The following is a 17157-nucleotide window of genomic DNA, read 5'->3' as shown; positions in this document are numbered from 1 at the left end:
ACTGTAGCAATAACAACTGGAAAGCATTTACTACTGTCATGTTTGCATTGTACAATTATTTTCATTTTATTACTATTATTATTATTGTTGTTATTGCTATTATTACTACTATAATACTATTAGTCTATTGTTGTTCTGTTATCTTTGCATGCTGTTTCATGGCAATGAAACATTGGGGCTTTTAGGTTTTCTCATGCGATGCTGTGGGTCAGGGGTCGGGGATATTTTTTATTCTGAATGTTATGGAGTATTGTGTTCAGCGTGAGGGACTGAATGCATCATGCACCTTTTACTCCATCAACAGAGACACCACAGAGCACAGGCAAAAGGTGGTCCTTACCCTAACGAGACCACAAAGTGCACTGACATTTTATAGACTTGGTCAAAAACATTTCATATACTTAGTCAAAAACACCTCCTTAGAGAACCTGTGTGTGTGTGTGTGTGTGTGTGTGGGGGGGGGTGCGCGCGGGTGTGTGTGGGTGCGTGTGCGTGCGTGCGCGTGCGTGCGTGCGGGTGCGTGCGTGCGTGTGTGTGTGGAGTGAGAGGCTGAAAGAGAGTGAATGAACAAAGAGCAGGTTTTTACTCTATTGCGCTTTGTAAACTTTCTTAAATGCATTATACATGCGTGCAACTGGAGTAGTGTTAAACATGTTTTATTTATTCATTAGAATGTCCTTGCGTCCCATGATGAGAAAGTCAAGTACAGTAAGTGCAGCAACTGTGACCAAAACCCTTAAAAAAGGTACTTGGGGTACAAACACTTTTTTAAACGGACTAACTAAAACAACAAAAAAATAAAGTTTTTTCAAGTGCCATAGTTAGAGAGGAGGTTGCTGGATTAGTGAAATGGGAAATAGTTTCTTTACTGTGTGAGTTTACTTGAGAACCAATCAAAAAGGGGAATTTTGAGGCAAGTGTGTATTTGATTACATTGAATTGTTTGTTTGTATGTTTGCATTTTTCACTTCGTGAGTCGGATCGAACATCGGAACTTTGACACAGCTTTATGTCCCCGAAGCTCACATGTAGACCTGTGTGTGTGTGTGCGTGTGTGTGTGTGTGTGTGTGCGTGTGTGTGCGTCATAAATTAAGAGCTTTGATGATCCAGTTGTGTCAATGTTCTGAGTTGTCCTTAGGTATCTCAGTGTCTCCTCCTTCGAGATGTAAATAAACAAGTCAAGGTCTGAAGTGAGTTTTGTTAAATTCTATATTTTATCGCTTTTGTAGACATTTCTTTGTGGGAAGAAAAATAAAGGAAATTTTATGGATGTATTTCCGGCTCGTTCTTTTTCCATTCTACTGCGCACGCACACACACACACACGCATTTATTTAGAGTTTTTGTGGACAAACAAACTGGCATTTTAAGGGTTAGATACTTTTCAGAACTGCTCTTTAAGTGAAGGACTATAGCAACAAGAACAAAAAAGATGCGCTATCCATTGTGATGATTTGAATAATCTGAGTCTGAGCAGTGTGAATTCCAACCATCTTGTATTAGCGTTCTCATTCTGAATTTAAGCCATAACATAAGCCATGCTTCAGTCCAGCTGTGTCGATGCTTAATTCTAGTTTTGTAATCACTTGTAACATAATCAGCATAACAATATATTTGAGTATTGCTAAATACAAAAATATGATTTCACACATGCACAACAGTGTTTGAAAACAGGAAAATATATATTTGATGAAATTGAGAGGGGATGTTTTGCTGAAAAACAAATCCCAGATTGTAGTTTTGACTCTGATTAATAATTTGGTCTCAATAAAGTTTTGTTTAACATTCAGTTTTGAGCCCAGCCTGAAGAACATGGTCCATGACTCTGAAGATGGTTTCCTTTCAAGGGTTTCAACATGTCACTTAAATACAGCTTTTCCTTGCTACGCTTGTCGTTCAGCTTTTAGCTGTGAATGTGTATAAGATTAAATAAACCAGACTATGTTTGGTAAGAAAATTATGTCAAGAGTATAACACTTGAAATACCCTAATAGTCTGGGACCTTAAAAAAACAAACATGTTGAAGCAGATATAAGCATGACATTTGGTACAACAATTCCTCAGGGGATCTGAAAACATCCCAGCAGGTCTGCCCGTTTGAAACTTAACTAGGAAGGTGAGTTATTGTGAACATTCAAAATGGCTGCCATAATAGCTGGTATTTTACAATAAAAACAGTTATGCAACAGATAAAAACATGACATCTGGTATAAACATTCCTCAGATGATATGAAAAGATCATAAAGTGGTGCTCATTTCAAAATTAACCAGGTGTTACATTTAAACAGAACAGAGAACAAACAAATGATATCTTGGTGTATGGAAACACCTTCCTAGGATGCCCTCTGCATCATGTCTAATGATACATAACATTACAATAAGGCAAAGTGTTTGATTGATTAATAGGTTACCTGTGGCACAACAGACACTGCGGCCTCCCTCCACTATGCACTCCATAGGCGGAATGAATGCAAGACTACAGCAAGACTACTATCCATTCAAACCAACCAAGTGAGTGCTTTCCTTCCTGGTAGAAGTTACCCTTGTACACCTCTGGATCCGCTTAGCTTCTCCAGATCCTAACCATAACCATTTGGGGAGGAAAACACAAAAGTGACAGGAAATCAGTGTCTATGCTTTAAGGGCAACTTCATCCCACCTGAACCAGAGGTTAGGATGGCGTACTTCTGCTTCCGGATCAGAGGTTACATCCTAGTCATGATCAATTCACTCTCCTTTTCAAAAGGCCTGTGTTCTGTTTTCCCGTGGATGTCCGTGCTCCTCCTCAAATCTGACAACACAAACATCAATCAGCTACATGGCAGTTTATACAGTCATTACCACTAAAAAGAGGATTTGATCAGGCCAGAGAGGAAGTCCATGGATTTTTCATGAATAATTTGTTTTGATTTGATGGGAATCTTGGAGAGGATACAAGAAGAAGAAACAAGAAGAAAAAAAACAAACCACCTTTGAAAAGATCAAAACAAGAATGGCTGAATGTTTGCATGTTTGTTTGCTTGCTTGTTTGTTTTTGAGTGAATTTCCGAGGCGATGCTCCCTCTAGATGCTGGTATCATGCGTCTCGTGTCTACTCAGCGATTGCAATTAATATCTAATCAAAGCTAATTTCTCCACAGCACAAAGCCCTGTTTAATATGTAATCAAAGAGAGCTCAGCACACCGCACAAAGCAAGTCCCTCCCCCTGCCTCCAATGCTCTGTTGTCATTTAAATAAATGCTTCCCTTGGCCTAATTAGCCGGTTCTATCTTCATTTGAAGTTCTGGGCTTAATCTCAGGCCAGCGAACCTCCCGAGTGACGACATAAAGGTGACACACACACGTAAGAAGTCCACTCTCCACCTACAGATTCCTAACAGACCACACATTCTCACACATTACAGGCTAGCATACACACACCCACAATCCTCTATAATCCCCCTATAAAAGTGGCGGTCTGAAGGGTTCCTTTCTCTCACCTGAGAGTCCGAGGTTCTCGCAGCAGGAGTTGCAGGTGTGCTTGTTGACAAAGGTGTGGATGGCAGCGTCTCCCAGGTTAGAAGGACCAAACACCATGTCATCACTCGAGCTACAGGAAGGCAAGGGACAAAAGAGGGAAGGACAAAATAAACATATTTCACATCTTTAGACCTCAAAAGAATGGATGTCAAGATGACAATAAGTGTCAGTGTTACACACTGAACCTCCACTGTACGAGGCGAGTACCTTTTGTCTTCTGCTCGGATGACCGATGGGTCTGTAAGCTCCGATCCCACTCCTGTAAAAGATTTAGGAGGGGAAAGAGAGATTTCAGTTCAATATAGTAGTTTACAGGACAAACCCTGTGAAGTGATGTCGTTGCAAAATAAATCTATCCATAGTCAGACAGACAGCTCAACAGAATGGGATGGACAGACAGACAGACCCTGTAAGTCCAACACCAGCAGTTCCCTGCAGGAGTATTGGTAGGTCCAGTGGGAGAAGGCCAGGAGTGTTTCCTCCATCCCACAGCAGGGGGCGATCTCCTCTCCTGTGTTATTATTGTACTTCCTGAAATCTCCCGTCATGTTCCTCTCGATGGTCAACCACTGGCCGTCTGAGTGCCAGTGAAGAAGAGACATGTCCAGGAACCTAGAAGGGAGACGCACATTCATAACACATGTAACACACACACATACTGTAATTCCATAGATATACACATATCATATGTGCTTAACCTCTCTGGGATATGTGGGACGCGTCCCACCTGGCCAATTGCCAGGGAAAATGCAGAGCGCCAAATTCAAATAAATTACTATAAAAATCAAACTTTCATTAAATCACACATGCAAGATAGAAAATTAAAGCTACACTTGTTGTGAATCCAGCCAACATCTCAGATTTCAAAAAGGCTATTCGGTGAAAGCAAATGATGCTATTATCTGAGGATAGCACCTCCGTAAACAAAGAGAGAAACCATATTTCAACCCTGCAGGCGTGACACAAAATGCAGAAATAAAAATATAATTCTTGCCTTGCCTTTGACGAGCTTCTTTTTTTGGCACTCCAATATGTCCCATAAACATCACAAATGGTCCTTTTGTTCGATTAATTCCATCGGTATATATCCAAAATGTCAATTTATTCGGCGCGTTTGATCCAGAAAAACACCGGTTCCAACTTGCGCAACGTGACTACAAAATATCTCAAAAGTTACCTGTAAACTTTGCCAAAACATTTCAAACTACTTTTGTATTTTATTTATATTTTTTTATTTGACCCATTTTTCTCCCCAATTTCGTGGTATCCAATTGTTTTAGTAGCTACTATCTTGTCTCATCGCTACAACTCCCGTACGGGCTCGGGAGAGACGAAGGTTGAAAGCCATGCGTCCTCCGATACACAACCCAACCAAACCGCACTGCTTCTTAACACAGCGCTCATCCAACCAGGAAGCCAGCCGCACCAATGTGTCGGAGGAAACACCGTGCACCTGGCAACCTTGGTTAGCGTGCACTGCCCAGGCCCGCCACAGGAGTCGCTGGTGTGCGATGAGACAAGGACATCCCTACCGGCCAAGCCCTCCCTAACCCGGACGACGCTAGGCCAATTGTGCGTTGCCCCATGGACCTCCCGGTCGCGGCCGGTTACGACAAAGCCTGGGCGCGGACCCAGAGTCTCTGATGGCACAGCTGGCGCTGCAGTACAGCGCCCTTAACCACTGCGCCACCCGGGTGGCTCCTTTAGGTATTTTTTAACCTAAATAATCGATTGAAGACGGGATGATCTGTGTTTAATACAGGAAGAAAAACTGTAGCTAGTTTTCTGGTCACGCACCTTTATCTAACAGTACACTTCAAGTGACCCTCGTTCAAGATGGCCGTACAGCTTCATTACACAAAGGGAAAACCTCAACCAATTTCTAAAGACTGTTGACATCCAGTAGAAGTGATGGGAAGTGATGGGATTCCCAATGAAAACACATTGAAAAGAGAGTGACCTCAAAAACAAAATATTTGAATGGTCGTCGGGGTTTCGCCTGCTAAATAAGTTCTGTTATACTCACAGACATGATTCAAACCGTTTTAGAAACTTCAGAGTGTTTTCTATCAAAATCTACTAATAATATGCATATCTTATCTTCTGGGGATGAGTAGCAGGCAGTTGAGTTTGGGCATGCATTTCATCCGGAAGTGAAAATACTGCCCCCTGTCACCAAGAAGTTTTAACATAGTAAGGGGGAAACGAGGTGAGTTTATCCCTTACTATGTTAAACACTTTGAGTATCTCAGTTGGTAGAAAGACACTATATAATCCAATCCACTATTATTATTATTACATGTGCACACATACCACACACACACACACACACACACACACACACACAGGTGTACTAGTACTGAGTTCTAGAGTTGAGTACCAACCTTGGAGAATGAGGCATGTTTTCTGGTTTTACTTGGTTGAACACATGCATGAGTTTCTGAGCAGCTCTCTGTTGCTGTATCTCCTGTAAGGACAAAAACAGAAGGCCAGAATGATGCTATTAAGGAATGTAATAAATGCCAAGTAAAACATGGAGGGTAAAAAAGAGGAGAGCGCATAACAAAAACAAGGTGATGTTCCGGTTTGTTGTGGAAAATTGATGTATATAAGTAGGGCCCAGAGTGTATGACCTGATCAGGAAAAGATCTGTCTTACAATAACCAGGGCCCAGAGTGTATGACCTGACCAGGAAAAGATCTGTCTTACAATAACCAGGGCCCAGAGTGTATGACCTGACCAGGAAAAGGTCTCTTACAATAACCAGGGCCCAGAGTGTATGACCTGACCAGGAAAAGATCTGTCTTACAATAACCAGGGCCCAGAGTGTATGACCTGACCAGGAAAAGGTCTCTTACAATAACCAGGGCCCAGAGTGTATGACCTGACCAGGAAAAGGTCTCTTACAATAACCAGGGCCCAGAGTGTATGACCTGACCAGGAAAATATCTGTCTTACAATAACCAGGGCCCAGAGTGTATGACCTGACCAGGAAAAGGTCTCTTACAATAACCAGGGCCCAGAGTGTATGACCTGACCAGGAAAAGATCTGTCTTACAATAACCAGGGCCCAGAGTGTATGACCTGACCAGGAAAAGGTCTCTTACAATAACCAGGGCCCAGAGTGTATGACCTGACCAGGAAAAGATCTGTCTTACAATAACCAGGGCCCAGAGTGTATGACCTGACCAGGAAAAGGTCTCTTACAATAACCAGGGCCCAGAGTGTATGACCTTACCAGGAAAAGGTCTCTTACAATAACCAGGGCCCAGAGTGTATGACCTGACCAGGAAAAGATCTCTTACAATAACCAGGGCTCAGAGTGTATGACCTGACCAGGAAAAGATCTGTCTTACAATAACCAGGGCCCAGAGTGTATGACCTGACCAGGAAAAGGTCTCTTACAATAACCAGGGCCCAGAGTGTATGACCTGACCAGGAAAAGATCTGTCTTACAATAACCAGGGCCCAGAGTGTATGACCTGACCAGGAAAAGGTCTCTTACAATAACCAGGGCCCAGAGTGTATGACCTGACCAGGAAAAGATCTGTCTTACAATAACCAGGGCCCAGAGTGTATGACCTGACCAGGAAAAGATCTGTCTTACAATAACCAGGGCCCAGAGTGTATGACCTGACCAGGAAAAGATCTGTCTTACAATAACCAGGGCCCAGAGTGTATGACCTGACCAGGAAAAGATCTGTCTTACAATAACCAGGGCCCAGAGTGTATGACCTGACCAGGAAAAGATCTGTCTTACAATAACCAGGGCCCAGAGTGTATGACCTGACCAGGAAAAGATCTGTCTTACAATAACCAGGGCCCAGAGTGTATGACCTGACCAGGAAAAGATCTCTTACAATAACCAGGGCTCAGAGTGTATGACCTGACCAGGAAAAGATCTGTCTTACAATAACCAGGGCCCAGAGTGTATGACCTGACCAGGAAAAGATCTGTCTTACAATAACCAGGGCCCAGAGTGTATGACCTGACCAGGAAAAGATCTGTCTTACAATAACCAGGGCCCAGAGTGTATGACCTGACCAGGAAAAGATCTGTCTTACAATAACCAGGGCCCAGAGTGTATGACCTGACCAGGAAAAGATCTGTCTTACAATAACCAGGGCCCAGAGTGTATGACCTGACCAGGAAAAGATCTGTCTTACAATAACCAGGGCCCAGAGTGTATGACCTGACCAGGAAAAGATCTGTCTTACAATAACCAGGGCCCAGAGTGTATGACCTGACCAGGAAAAGATCTGTCTTACAATAACCAGGGCCCAGAGTGTATGACCTGACCAGGAAAAGATCTGTCTTACAATAACCAGGGCCCAGAGTGTATGACCTGACCAGGAAAAGATCTGTCTTACAATAACCAGGGCCCAGAGTGTATGACCTGACCAGGAAAAGATCTCTTACAATAACCAGGGCTCAGAGTGTATGACCTGACCAGGAAAAGATCTGTCTTACAATAACCAGGGCCCAGAGTGTATGACCTGACCAGGAAAAGATCTCAAATCAAATCAAATCTTATTGGTCACATACTCATGGTTAGCAGATGTTAATGCGAGTGTAGCGTAATGCTTGTCTTACAATAACCAGGGCCCAGAGTGTATGTTTAACGGGTCTTGTGGTCAGAAACTTCTGACCCTAAAAACAAACTATGATGTTATATACTGTATGTACATATATATGAAGTTTATACCCGCAGACAGAGTTGGAGGGTGGTGTCGCTGTGGAAGACCCTCTGCCAGGTGCAGACCACATCGGGCTGGATGGCTTTGACCACATACACGCAGCCCACCCTCAGGACATCCCTCTCAGCCCAGGTGCAAAGTACGAGCATGGCCCTGCGCAGCCCCCCATCTAGACAGCCCTCGCTGGACAGCGGCTGCAGCATCGCAGACAGCCCCTTGGATGACCAGTAGGATATGGAGGACTCCGGGCCTGCAGCTTCCACCTCCTCCAGGGTGTAGACACTCACCTCCTCTCCCGCTGCCAGGGACCATGCAACCACGGGGAAGATGGGTATTAGGGAGGCACTGGCATGCTTTTGAATGCATCCAAAACAGAAACAATCCAATTCCACTAGCATTGCTACATTCTTTACAAATGCTAGTGAGATCATTCTAGAAATGGCTTAAAAACCAGCTAACACATTTAAGAACTGTTTGGAGAAACAACCACACCCTAGGGGAGTCTAAAATAATTGAAACGTCAAGAACTATCCCTTTAACATGATTGGCTAATGACTTACCCATTATGGAGACAGGTGTGAAAGGTATGGTGTGAGCAAGCCTCATCAGGTTGTTCCTTTCCATGGCTAACACGACCACCACACATTTACAACACAACATACGATTAACATTTATATTTGAGTCATTTAGCAGGCGCTCTTATCTAGCTTCTTACAGTTTGTGCATTCATCTTAAAATAGTTAGGTGCGGCATCCACATATCACTGTCATAGTAAGTACATTTTATCTCAATAAAGTAGCTATCAGTAAAGTCTGAGTTAGTAAGGGAGGAGAGGGGGGTTAAGTTCACGAAAGGCACAACAGAGAGTAATACGATGTAACGCAACATAACCAGACAAAAACAGGTCCTATAATTTAGCTATCAGATCTACTTTTTTTGTGTATGATTTATGTGATTGTTGGGGAGCACCTGAGTAGTGTGGGTCCAGGTCTTCTGTGGATTGAAATGTAGAGGATTTTACTAACAGACAAACAAACACGGCGAAAACAACCACGACAGACCAAAACATGAACGATTATAGTTAACAATTCCTCTTTTGCTTAGGAAGGTAAATATTCTAGCGGAGGGGGAAGCTAAGAAAAATAAAGACAAGGAAAACTAATAGGTGTGATTTATTTTCTTTTTTCCTTTAAAAAAAATACAAGCCATTAATACAGACAATAAATCAGGTTGCCTACCTTCACCTGCGATCCCACTTTGCACTCTACAACAGAAGAACATACAGAGGTCACACAACTATCCCACACAACTATACACAACTTCAGTACTTCCACAGTGACCACTTTCTCCACAACTCTATCTAACCCTAACTCTAGCCCTAACATTAACCCTTATCCTAACCCTAAACTTAACCCTTACCCTAACCTTAGCCCTAACCCAAACCTTTATTCTAAACCTAACTCTAGCCCTAACATTAACCCTTATCCTAACCCTAAACTTAACCCTTACCCTAACCTTAGCCCTAACCTTTATTCTAAACCTAACATTAGCCCTAACCCAAACCTTTATTCTAAACCTAACTCTAGCCCTAACATGAACCCTTATCCTAACCCTAAACTTAACCCTTACCCTAACCTTAGCCCTAACATTTATTCTAAACCTAACATTAGCCCTAACCCAAACCTTTATTCTAAACCTAACTCTAGCCCTAACATGAACCCTTATCCTAACCCTAAACTTAACCCTTACCCTAACCTTAGCCCTAACCCAAACCTTTATTCTAAACCTAACCTTAGCCCTAACCCAAACCTTTATTCTAAACCTAACCTTAGCCCTAACCCAAACCTTTATTCTAAACCTAACCTTAGCCCTAACCCAAACCTTAGCCCTAACCCAAACCTTTATTCTAAACCTAACCTTAGCCCTAACCCAAACCTTAGCCCTAACCCAAACCTTTATTCTAAACCTAACCTTAGCCCTAACCCAAACCTTTATTCTAAACCTAACCTTAGCCCTAACCCAAACCTTTATTCTAACCCTAACTGTAACCTTAGCAAGCAGTTGCTTATCAACGGATAGTTTGTTGATAGTATGACCATCTGTAGATCATCTATATGCAACTATATCAAAATAAAGTGTAACCATGTTTTCTTTCAAATACTAGCTGCTAGCCAATCACTAGCAGCGGTTGATTGAGCTTGCCTGGCGCAATGGAACCAAAGGCATGGTCCCAAAAAAATGTTAATTCCGCCTATCCGGCACTCCAGGTAGGCCGAATCAAACGCTCAAAGTATTTTAAAGTTCAATAAAATTATTTGAACTCAGGTCTGACTCCATTTGGGCTTTTTACACTACTAAGCAGAACCAGGCCGAGACAAACTGAGTTGCATGGAGATGGCATAGTTACTGTATGCATCCACCCTAGTAGCTGGAACCATGCTGAAAAGGATCATATGAAAAGGAAACATCCGAGCCAGCAGAGTTTGGTTCGGTTCAGCACATGTAAAAAGGGTCAATGTGATCTCCAGGTACCGTCCCATGCAGACTTACGAGGACCTGCAGCTGACAGAGCAGGCCCAGCTGGTCCACACGGACTGACTGGAGTCCTGCTGGACAAGAGCAGGAATTACATAACAGTTATTGCATTGTATCAATAAATGGTTGTTTGCCATGTCATCGACTACACAGTGGGGCATCAGATTGATATGTCATACGATGTGGTGAGCTGATATGGTAAACATCTATCCAGACTGAGTTTTGGCAGGCAACAGCAATGTAGTCGGCCAGGAACATATCCATAGTCTTGGCTGAGCATCTTTAAACGCTCTTTAACCTATTATTACTCCATGGGTCAGCAGGCCAAATTTCACATATTTGTCCACTTTGGGGTGGCAAATTCTAATGATGATTTTCATTTTGATATACCCACCGTTTGGAGGTAGCTACATTAAATGCTATGACCCATATCCGGTTAGTTGGGCCAACAGGATTGAGGGTATGAAATGTAATTTTGTATTATCTGGGAAGAATCTTCTGAAACTAAGGCAATTTCATATGTTATTAACTTCATAGTACAACACATTAATATGGAACAATAGGAATGGTAATGACATCCCTATAGGCCCACCTTTGGGGGGCAAAGGTCATACATAACTCTATTATCACATGGTACCCGATGATAACTCCACCAAATTTCACAAAGAACAACAAAAAAACATTGGAAAAGTGTTATACCTATGGTATACAAAGTCATCATATATTTGTCTAGAATTGGTCCCAGCAGGCAGCAGCCTATTTTTAAGATGGCCACCATTCATTTCAATGAGGAGGAACTGCATTGATTTTGCATGGCCATAACTGAATAAATATTTGGTGTAATAAGACCAATAATGGCTTAAAATGTGTGTTATAACGAGGACAACACAAACTGATGGTCCAAGTACGTCAGATATACTGTATGTATTTAGCTAAATATACCAGAATTGTGTTTGTAGAACAAAGAAGGTGGGCTATGCTTCATGATCAACAACTCTCAACTGTCGTAATGTAGATATTCTTTCGAAATTTTGGTCACTCAATCTGGAATACCTGTCGATTAAATGCCGACTCCACTACCTCCAAGAGAATTCTCATCGGTTATCGTTATGGCTGTTTAGATTCCTCCCCAAGCCGTCTTTATTTTAGGCATGTACACAGAGTACAAAACATTAGGACCACATTCCTAATATTGAGTTGTACCCCCCTTTACCCTCTGAATTTGTCAGGACATGGACTCTACAAGGTGTCGAAAGCGTTCCACAGGGATGCTGGCCCATGTTGACTCCAATTCTTCCCACAGTTGTGTCAAGTCGGCTGGATGTCCTTTGGGCGGTGGACCATTCTCGAGACACACAGGGAACTGTTGAGCGTGAAAAACCCAGCAGCGTTGCAGTTCTTGACACAATCACATCGGTGCACCTGGCACCTACTACCATACCCTGTTCAAAGGCCCTTCAATCTTTTGTCTTGCCAATTCACCCTCTGAACGGCACACAATCCATTTCTCAATTGTCTCAAGGCTTAAAAATCGACACTGATTGAAGTGGATTTAACAAGTGACATCAATAAGGGATCATTGCTTTCATCTGGATTCACCTGGTCAGTCTGTTTCAAGTTGAAGTTTTAATGTCATATGCACAAGTACAGTGAAATGCCTTTCTTGCAAACTCAAAACCCAACAATGCAATAATTAATAGCAATGTAATATTAGAAAAAAACAAAAGAGAAAAAATATGAAAAACAACATTTTAGAGAAGAAAGCATACTACATACAGGGTCAGTTCCAACACCATATTTGCATGTTTAGGGATACTGGTGTGATGGAGGTAGATATGTATAGAGGTAAGGTGACAGGGATACTGGAGCGATGGAGGTAGATATGTATAGGGGAAAGGGGACTAGGTTGTTTATAACGTAAGATAAACAGAGTAGCAGCAGCTTGTATGTGAGTGAGTGTGCGTGTGTATGTGTGGAGTCAGTATAAATGTATGTGCATATTATGTGTGAGTGAGCAGATGATGGAGTGAGTGTGTGAGTTTGTAGGGCCCAGCGAGTGTGTAGAGCCCAGCGAGTGTGTAGGGCCCAGCGAGTGTGCAGGGCCCAGCGAGTGTGCATAGAGACAATTAGGATACAAGGTTAACTCATACAGCCTGTGAAGCTATTTTGTTAGCTATTTATCAGTCTTATTGCTTGGGTATAGAAGCTGTTCAAGAGCCTGTTGGTGTCAGACTTGATAAACCGGTACCGCTTGTCGTGTGAAAGCAGAGAGAACAGTCTATGACTTGGGTGGTTGGAATCTTTAAAGATTTTCCGGGCCGACCTCTCACACCGCCTGGTATAGATGTCATGGAAGGGACAGGTGTTCCTAATGTTTTGTGCACTCAGTGTAATACCATTGATAGTTGTTACAAATAACCATCCCACAATAGGGAAGTGGTAGCTAAAGGTTCATGGACCCCCGGACCCCCCGACACACCTCCAACAGAACACCCCACCCACTTCAGCCCACTACCTCAGTGTGGTGGAGACACAAATGGCAAATAAACAACCAATTACACTAACAAAATATAAAAGAACATAAACAAGAAGATTTCAAAATAGAACTACAAAAATAATAATATTTTAATTGTTATATGACTGGAGATTCGGAACACCTTTCCGTAGTCTATGAAATCAGGCCCATCCCTTGAAGTGTTATTTGGTCCCACTTATCAGTAAAATCTCCCGCTTTCTTTTGCAATCAATCCTACTAGTGTATAATAGTGTTTGACTGTTATTTTTTTAATAATCCAATACTAACATTTGTTTTCTGAGTTTTAAAAATGAAAACCTTACCCATCAGAATCAAGAGATTGTATATCGTGTTGCATCTGTAACTTAACTGTTACGAACCTCGTCCTCCTCTTCTGAGGAGGAGAAGCGAGAAGGATCGGAGGACCAAAACGCAGCGTGGTAAGTGTCCATAATGTTTATTTTAAAACATAAACTGAACACTACGAAATACAAAAACAATAAACGTGAAATGAACAAAACAGTCCCGTGTGGCGACAAACACTGACACGGAAGACAAACACCCACAACCCAAAACTGAAACCCAGGCTACCTAAGTATGATTCTCAATCAGAGACAACTAACGACACCTGCCTCTGATTGAGAACCATACTAGGCCGAACACAGAAACCAAACATAGAAAAACAAACATAGACTGCCCACCCCAACTCACGCCCTAACCATATAAACAAAGACAAAACAAAGGAACTAAGGTCAGAACGTGGCATTAAGTCACCCAATATAACCTTTTGTCGAGATATAATAAAATGATGTAAAACAGAGTAACCACTCTTGTACTTTTGCCCAAAAGTTAGCAACTATGGGACAATTCCCGAAAATATGTAACAAATCCTCCACTTTCACAACCCATTCTTCGATACCTCATATTTGAAACACCAAAAACCTGTTTCCAAGGAATGGGAGTATCACTGAACTTCCCAGAAAGAGTGGGATTTGTGTAGGATGGCATCCAATTTGTTGTTTTCCAACTGAAAATGGTACGTCTTCAATGATTTGAACTCTAGTTAACCATCTGTGAGAACAGGATCGGTGTCCCGTCCGCCGGACGGTTGAGCTAACGTAAGCTAATGTGATTAGCATGAGGTTGTAAGAAACAAACACAAAAGTCCCAGGACAAAGACATATCTGATATGGGCAGAAAGCTTAAATTCTTGTTAATCTAACTGCACTGTCCAATTTACAGTAGCTATTAGAGTGAAATAATGCCATGCTATTGTTTGAGGAGAGTGCACAATTATGAACTTGAAAATGTATTAATAAACCAATTAGGCACATTTTGCAATCTTGATACAACATTTTGAATAGATATGCAAGAGTTCACTGGATCAATCTAAAACTTTGCACATACAGTGCCATCTAGTGGCCAAAGTCGAAATTGCGCCTGGGCTAGAATAATGAATTATGCTGTTTCTCTTGCATTTCAAAGATGATGGCACAAAAACAAAACCAATAAAATCGGTTGGTTTTTCCTTTGTATTATCTTTTACCAGATCTAAAGTGTTATATTCTCCTACATTCCTTTCACAATTCCATAAACTTCCGTGTTTCCTTTCTAATGGTATCAAGAATATGCAATCAATCCTACTAGTGTATAATAGTGTTTGACTGTTATTTTTTTAATAATCCAATACTAACATTTGTTTTCTGAGTTTTAAAAATGCTTCAATGCCTAAGCTACAGGCATTTAGATTTGGGGATGTAATTTTAGGCGAAAATTGAAAAAAAGGGGCGGATCCTTAAGAGGTTTTAATATGAGGTCTACAAATGAACAGTTTATCTTTTCTTTCCCTTAACTTGTTCTTCCATTCTGTAGGAATTGCTGCCAGTAACTGATTGTGATTATGATTTTAATATATTTGTATATTTGAATTCAACCATATGATTCGGCTCTGAATTTCTGAATGGCTCTGAATTTCAGTCAGTCTAGGTAAATAATTTGATATGATGGCAAAATTGTACAAAATACTATGTTTTTAAGATGAGATCCACCCAATAGAATGTTCCATTGCTGTTTGATGTATTCATTTTCAAAGAGCATGTGACCATTTCAACTTGTCTCAAAATTCAGCCTGCAAACATCAGCCTGCAAACATTTTATTGCATAGACTCCCATACAACAAAACACATTGATATGATACCAACTCCAAAAGAGTAGCTGTGTATGTTTTTCACACCTTTAAACATACAGTTGTCAGAAGTTTACATACACCTTAGCCAAATACATTTCAACTCAGTTTTTCACAATTCCTGACATTTAATCCGAGTAAAAATTCCCTGTCTTAGCTCAGTTAGGATCGCCACTTTATTTTAAGAATGTGAAATGTCAGAATGATAGTAGAGAGAATGATTTATTTCAGCTTTTATTTCTTTCATTACATTCCCAGTGGGTCAGAAGTTTACATACATTCAATTAGTATTTGGTAGCATTGCCTTTAAATTGTTTAACTTGGGTCAAAGGTTTTGGGTAGCCTTCCACAAGATCCCACAATAAGTTGGGTGCATTGTGGCCCATTCCTCCTGACAGAGCTGGTGTAACTGAGTCAGGTTTGTAGGCCTCTTTGCTCGCACACACTTTTTTTACCATTTTTTTTACCAGTACCAGATTTTTTATTTTATTTATCCGTTATTTTACCAGGTAAGTTGACTGAGAACACGTTCTCATTTGCAGCAACGACCTGAGGAAGGAGGGGAGGAGGGGGATGAAAGAGCCAATTGTAAACTGGGGATTATTAGGTGACCGTGATGGTTTGAGGGCCAGATCGGGAATTTAGCCAGGACACCGGGGTTAACACCCCTACTCTTACGATAAATTCCATGGGATCTTTAATGACCTCAGAGAGTCATGGGTGTGTGATGGTCACTCCAATACATTGACTTTGTTGTCCTTAAACCATTTTGAAACAACTTTGGAAGTATGCTTGGGGTCATAGTCCATTTGGAAGACCCATTTGCGACCAAGCTTTAACTTCCTGAATAATGTCTTGAGATGTTGCTTCAATATATCCACATAATTTTCCTCACAAATGATGCCATCTATTTTGTGAAGTGCACCAGTCCCTCCTGCAGCAAAGCACCCCCACAACATGATGCTGTCACGGTTGGGATGGTGTTCTTCAGCTTGCAAGCCTCCCCCTTTTTCCTCCAAACATAACAATGGTAATTATGGCCAAATTATGGTTTCATCAGACCAGAGGACATTTCTCCAAAAAGTAAGATCTTTGTCCCCATGTGCAGTTGCAAACCGTAGTCTGGCTTTTTTATGGCGGTTTTGAAGCAGTGGCTTCTTCCTTACTGAGCGGCCTTTCAGGTTATGTCGATATAGGACTCGTTTTACTGTTGATATAGATACTTTTGAGTTTGAAGGTAGGCCTTGAAATACATTCACAGGTACACCTCCAATGGACTCAAATTTTGTCAATTAGCCTATCAGAAGCTTCTAAAGCCATGACATCATTTTCGGGAATTTTCCAAGCTTTTAAAGGCACAGTCAACTTAGTGTATGTAAACTTCTGGCCCACTGGAATTGTGATACAGTGAAATAATCTGTCTTTAAACGATTGTTGGAAAAATTACTTGTGTCATGCACAAAGTAGATGTCCTAACCGACTTGCCAAAACTATAGCTTGTTTAACAAGGAATTTGTAGAGTGGTTGAAAAACTAGTTTTAAACTAAGTGTATGTAAACTTCCAACTTCAACTGTACAAAGCTACTCTTTTGGAGTGGGCATCATATCAATGTGTTCATAGGAATGGGGAGACAAAGACAAGACTCTTAAACCTTTGCCATCCCAGAGTGGACACATTTTTTCGCTGGCCCACGGACTATTTCTA

General features: G+C 41.5%; 1 protein-coding gene across 5 annotated transcripts in view; it reads right to left on the bottom strand.

Moving 5' to 3' along the window:
- Positions 1–1187: 1187 nt before the first annotated feature.
- trpm6 (transient receptor potential cation channel, subfamily M, member 6) overlaps positions 1188–17157 on the bottom strand; it is a 50563-nt gene continuing 34593 nt past the window's right edge. For 3 of the 5 annotated variants that reach the window (XM_031818480.1, XM_031818472.1, XM_020469178.2), the window contains 10 exons: positions 10768–10826; positions 9456–9481; positions 9187–9210; positions 8778–8843; positions 8226–8515; positions 5905–5987; positions 3927–4132; positions 3728–3779; positions 3481–3590; positions 1318–2791 (listed from right to left, as the gene is read on the bottom strand). In XM_031818480.1, coding sequence (XP_031674340.1) covers positions 2706–2791; positions 3481–3590; positions 3728–3779; positions 3927–4132; positions 5905–5987; positions 8226–8515; positions 8778–8843; positions 9187–9210; positions 9456–9481; positions 10768–10826 — 1002 coding nt within the window. In that variant the 3' untranslated portion in view covers positions 1318–2705. Of the gene's footprint in view, positions 2792–3480; positions 3591–3727; positions 3780–3926; positions 4133–5904; positions 5988–8225; positions 8516–8777; positions 8844–9186; positions 9211–9455; positions 9482–10767; positions 10827–17157 lie in introns of all 5 variants that reach the window. The other 2 variants (XM_031818470.1, XM_031818471.1) reach the window with 2 other exon arrangements.

Source organism: Oncorhynchus kisutch, linkage group LG3, assembly GCF_002021735.2.
Source record: "Oncorhynchus kisutch isolate 150728-3 linkage group LG3, Okis_V2, whole genome shotgun sequence".
In the NCBI taxonomy this organism is placed as follows: domain Eukaryota; kingdom Metazoa; phylum Chordata; class Actinopteri; order Salmoniformes; family Salmonidae; genus Oncorhynchus; species Oncorhynchus kisutch.
This window is presented reverse-complemented; position numbering and strand designations above follow the sequence as displayed.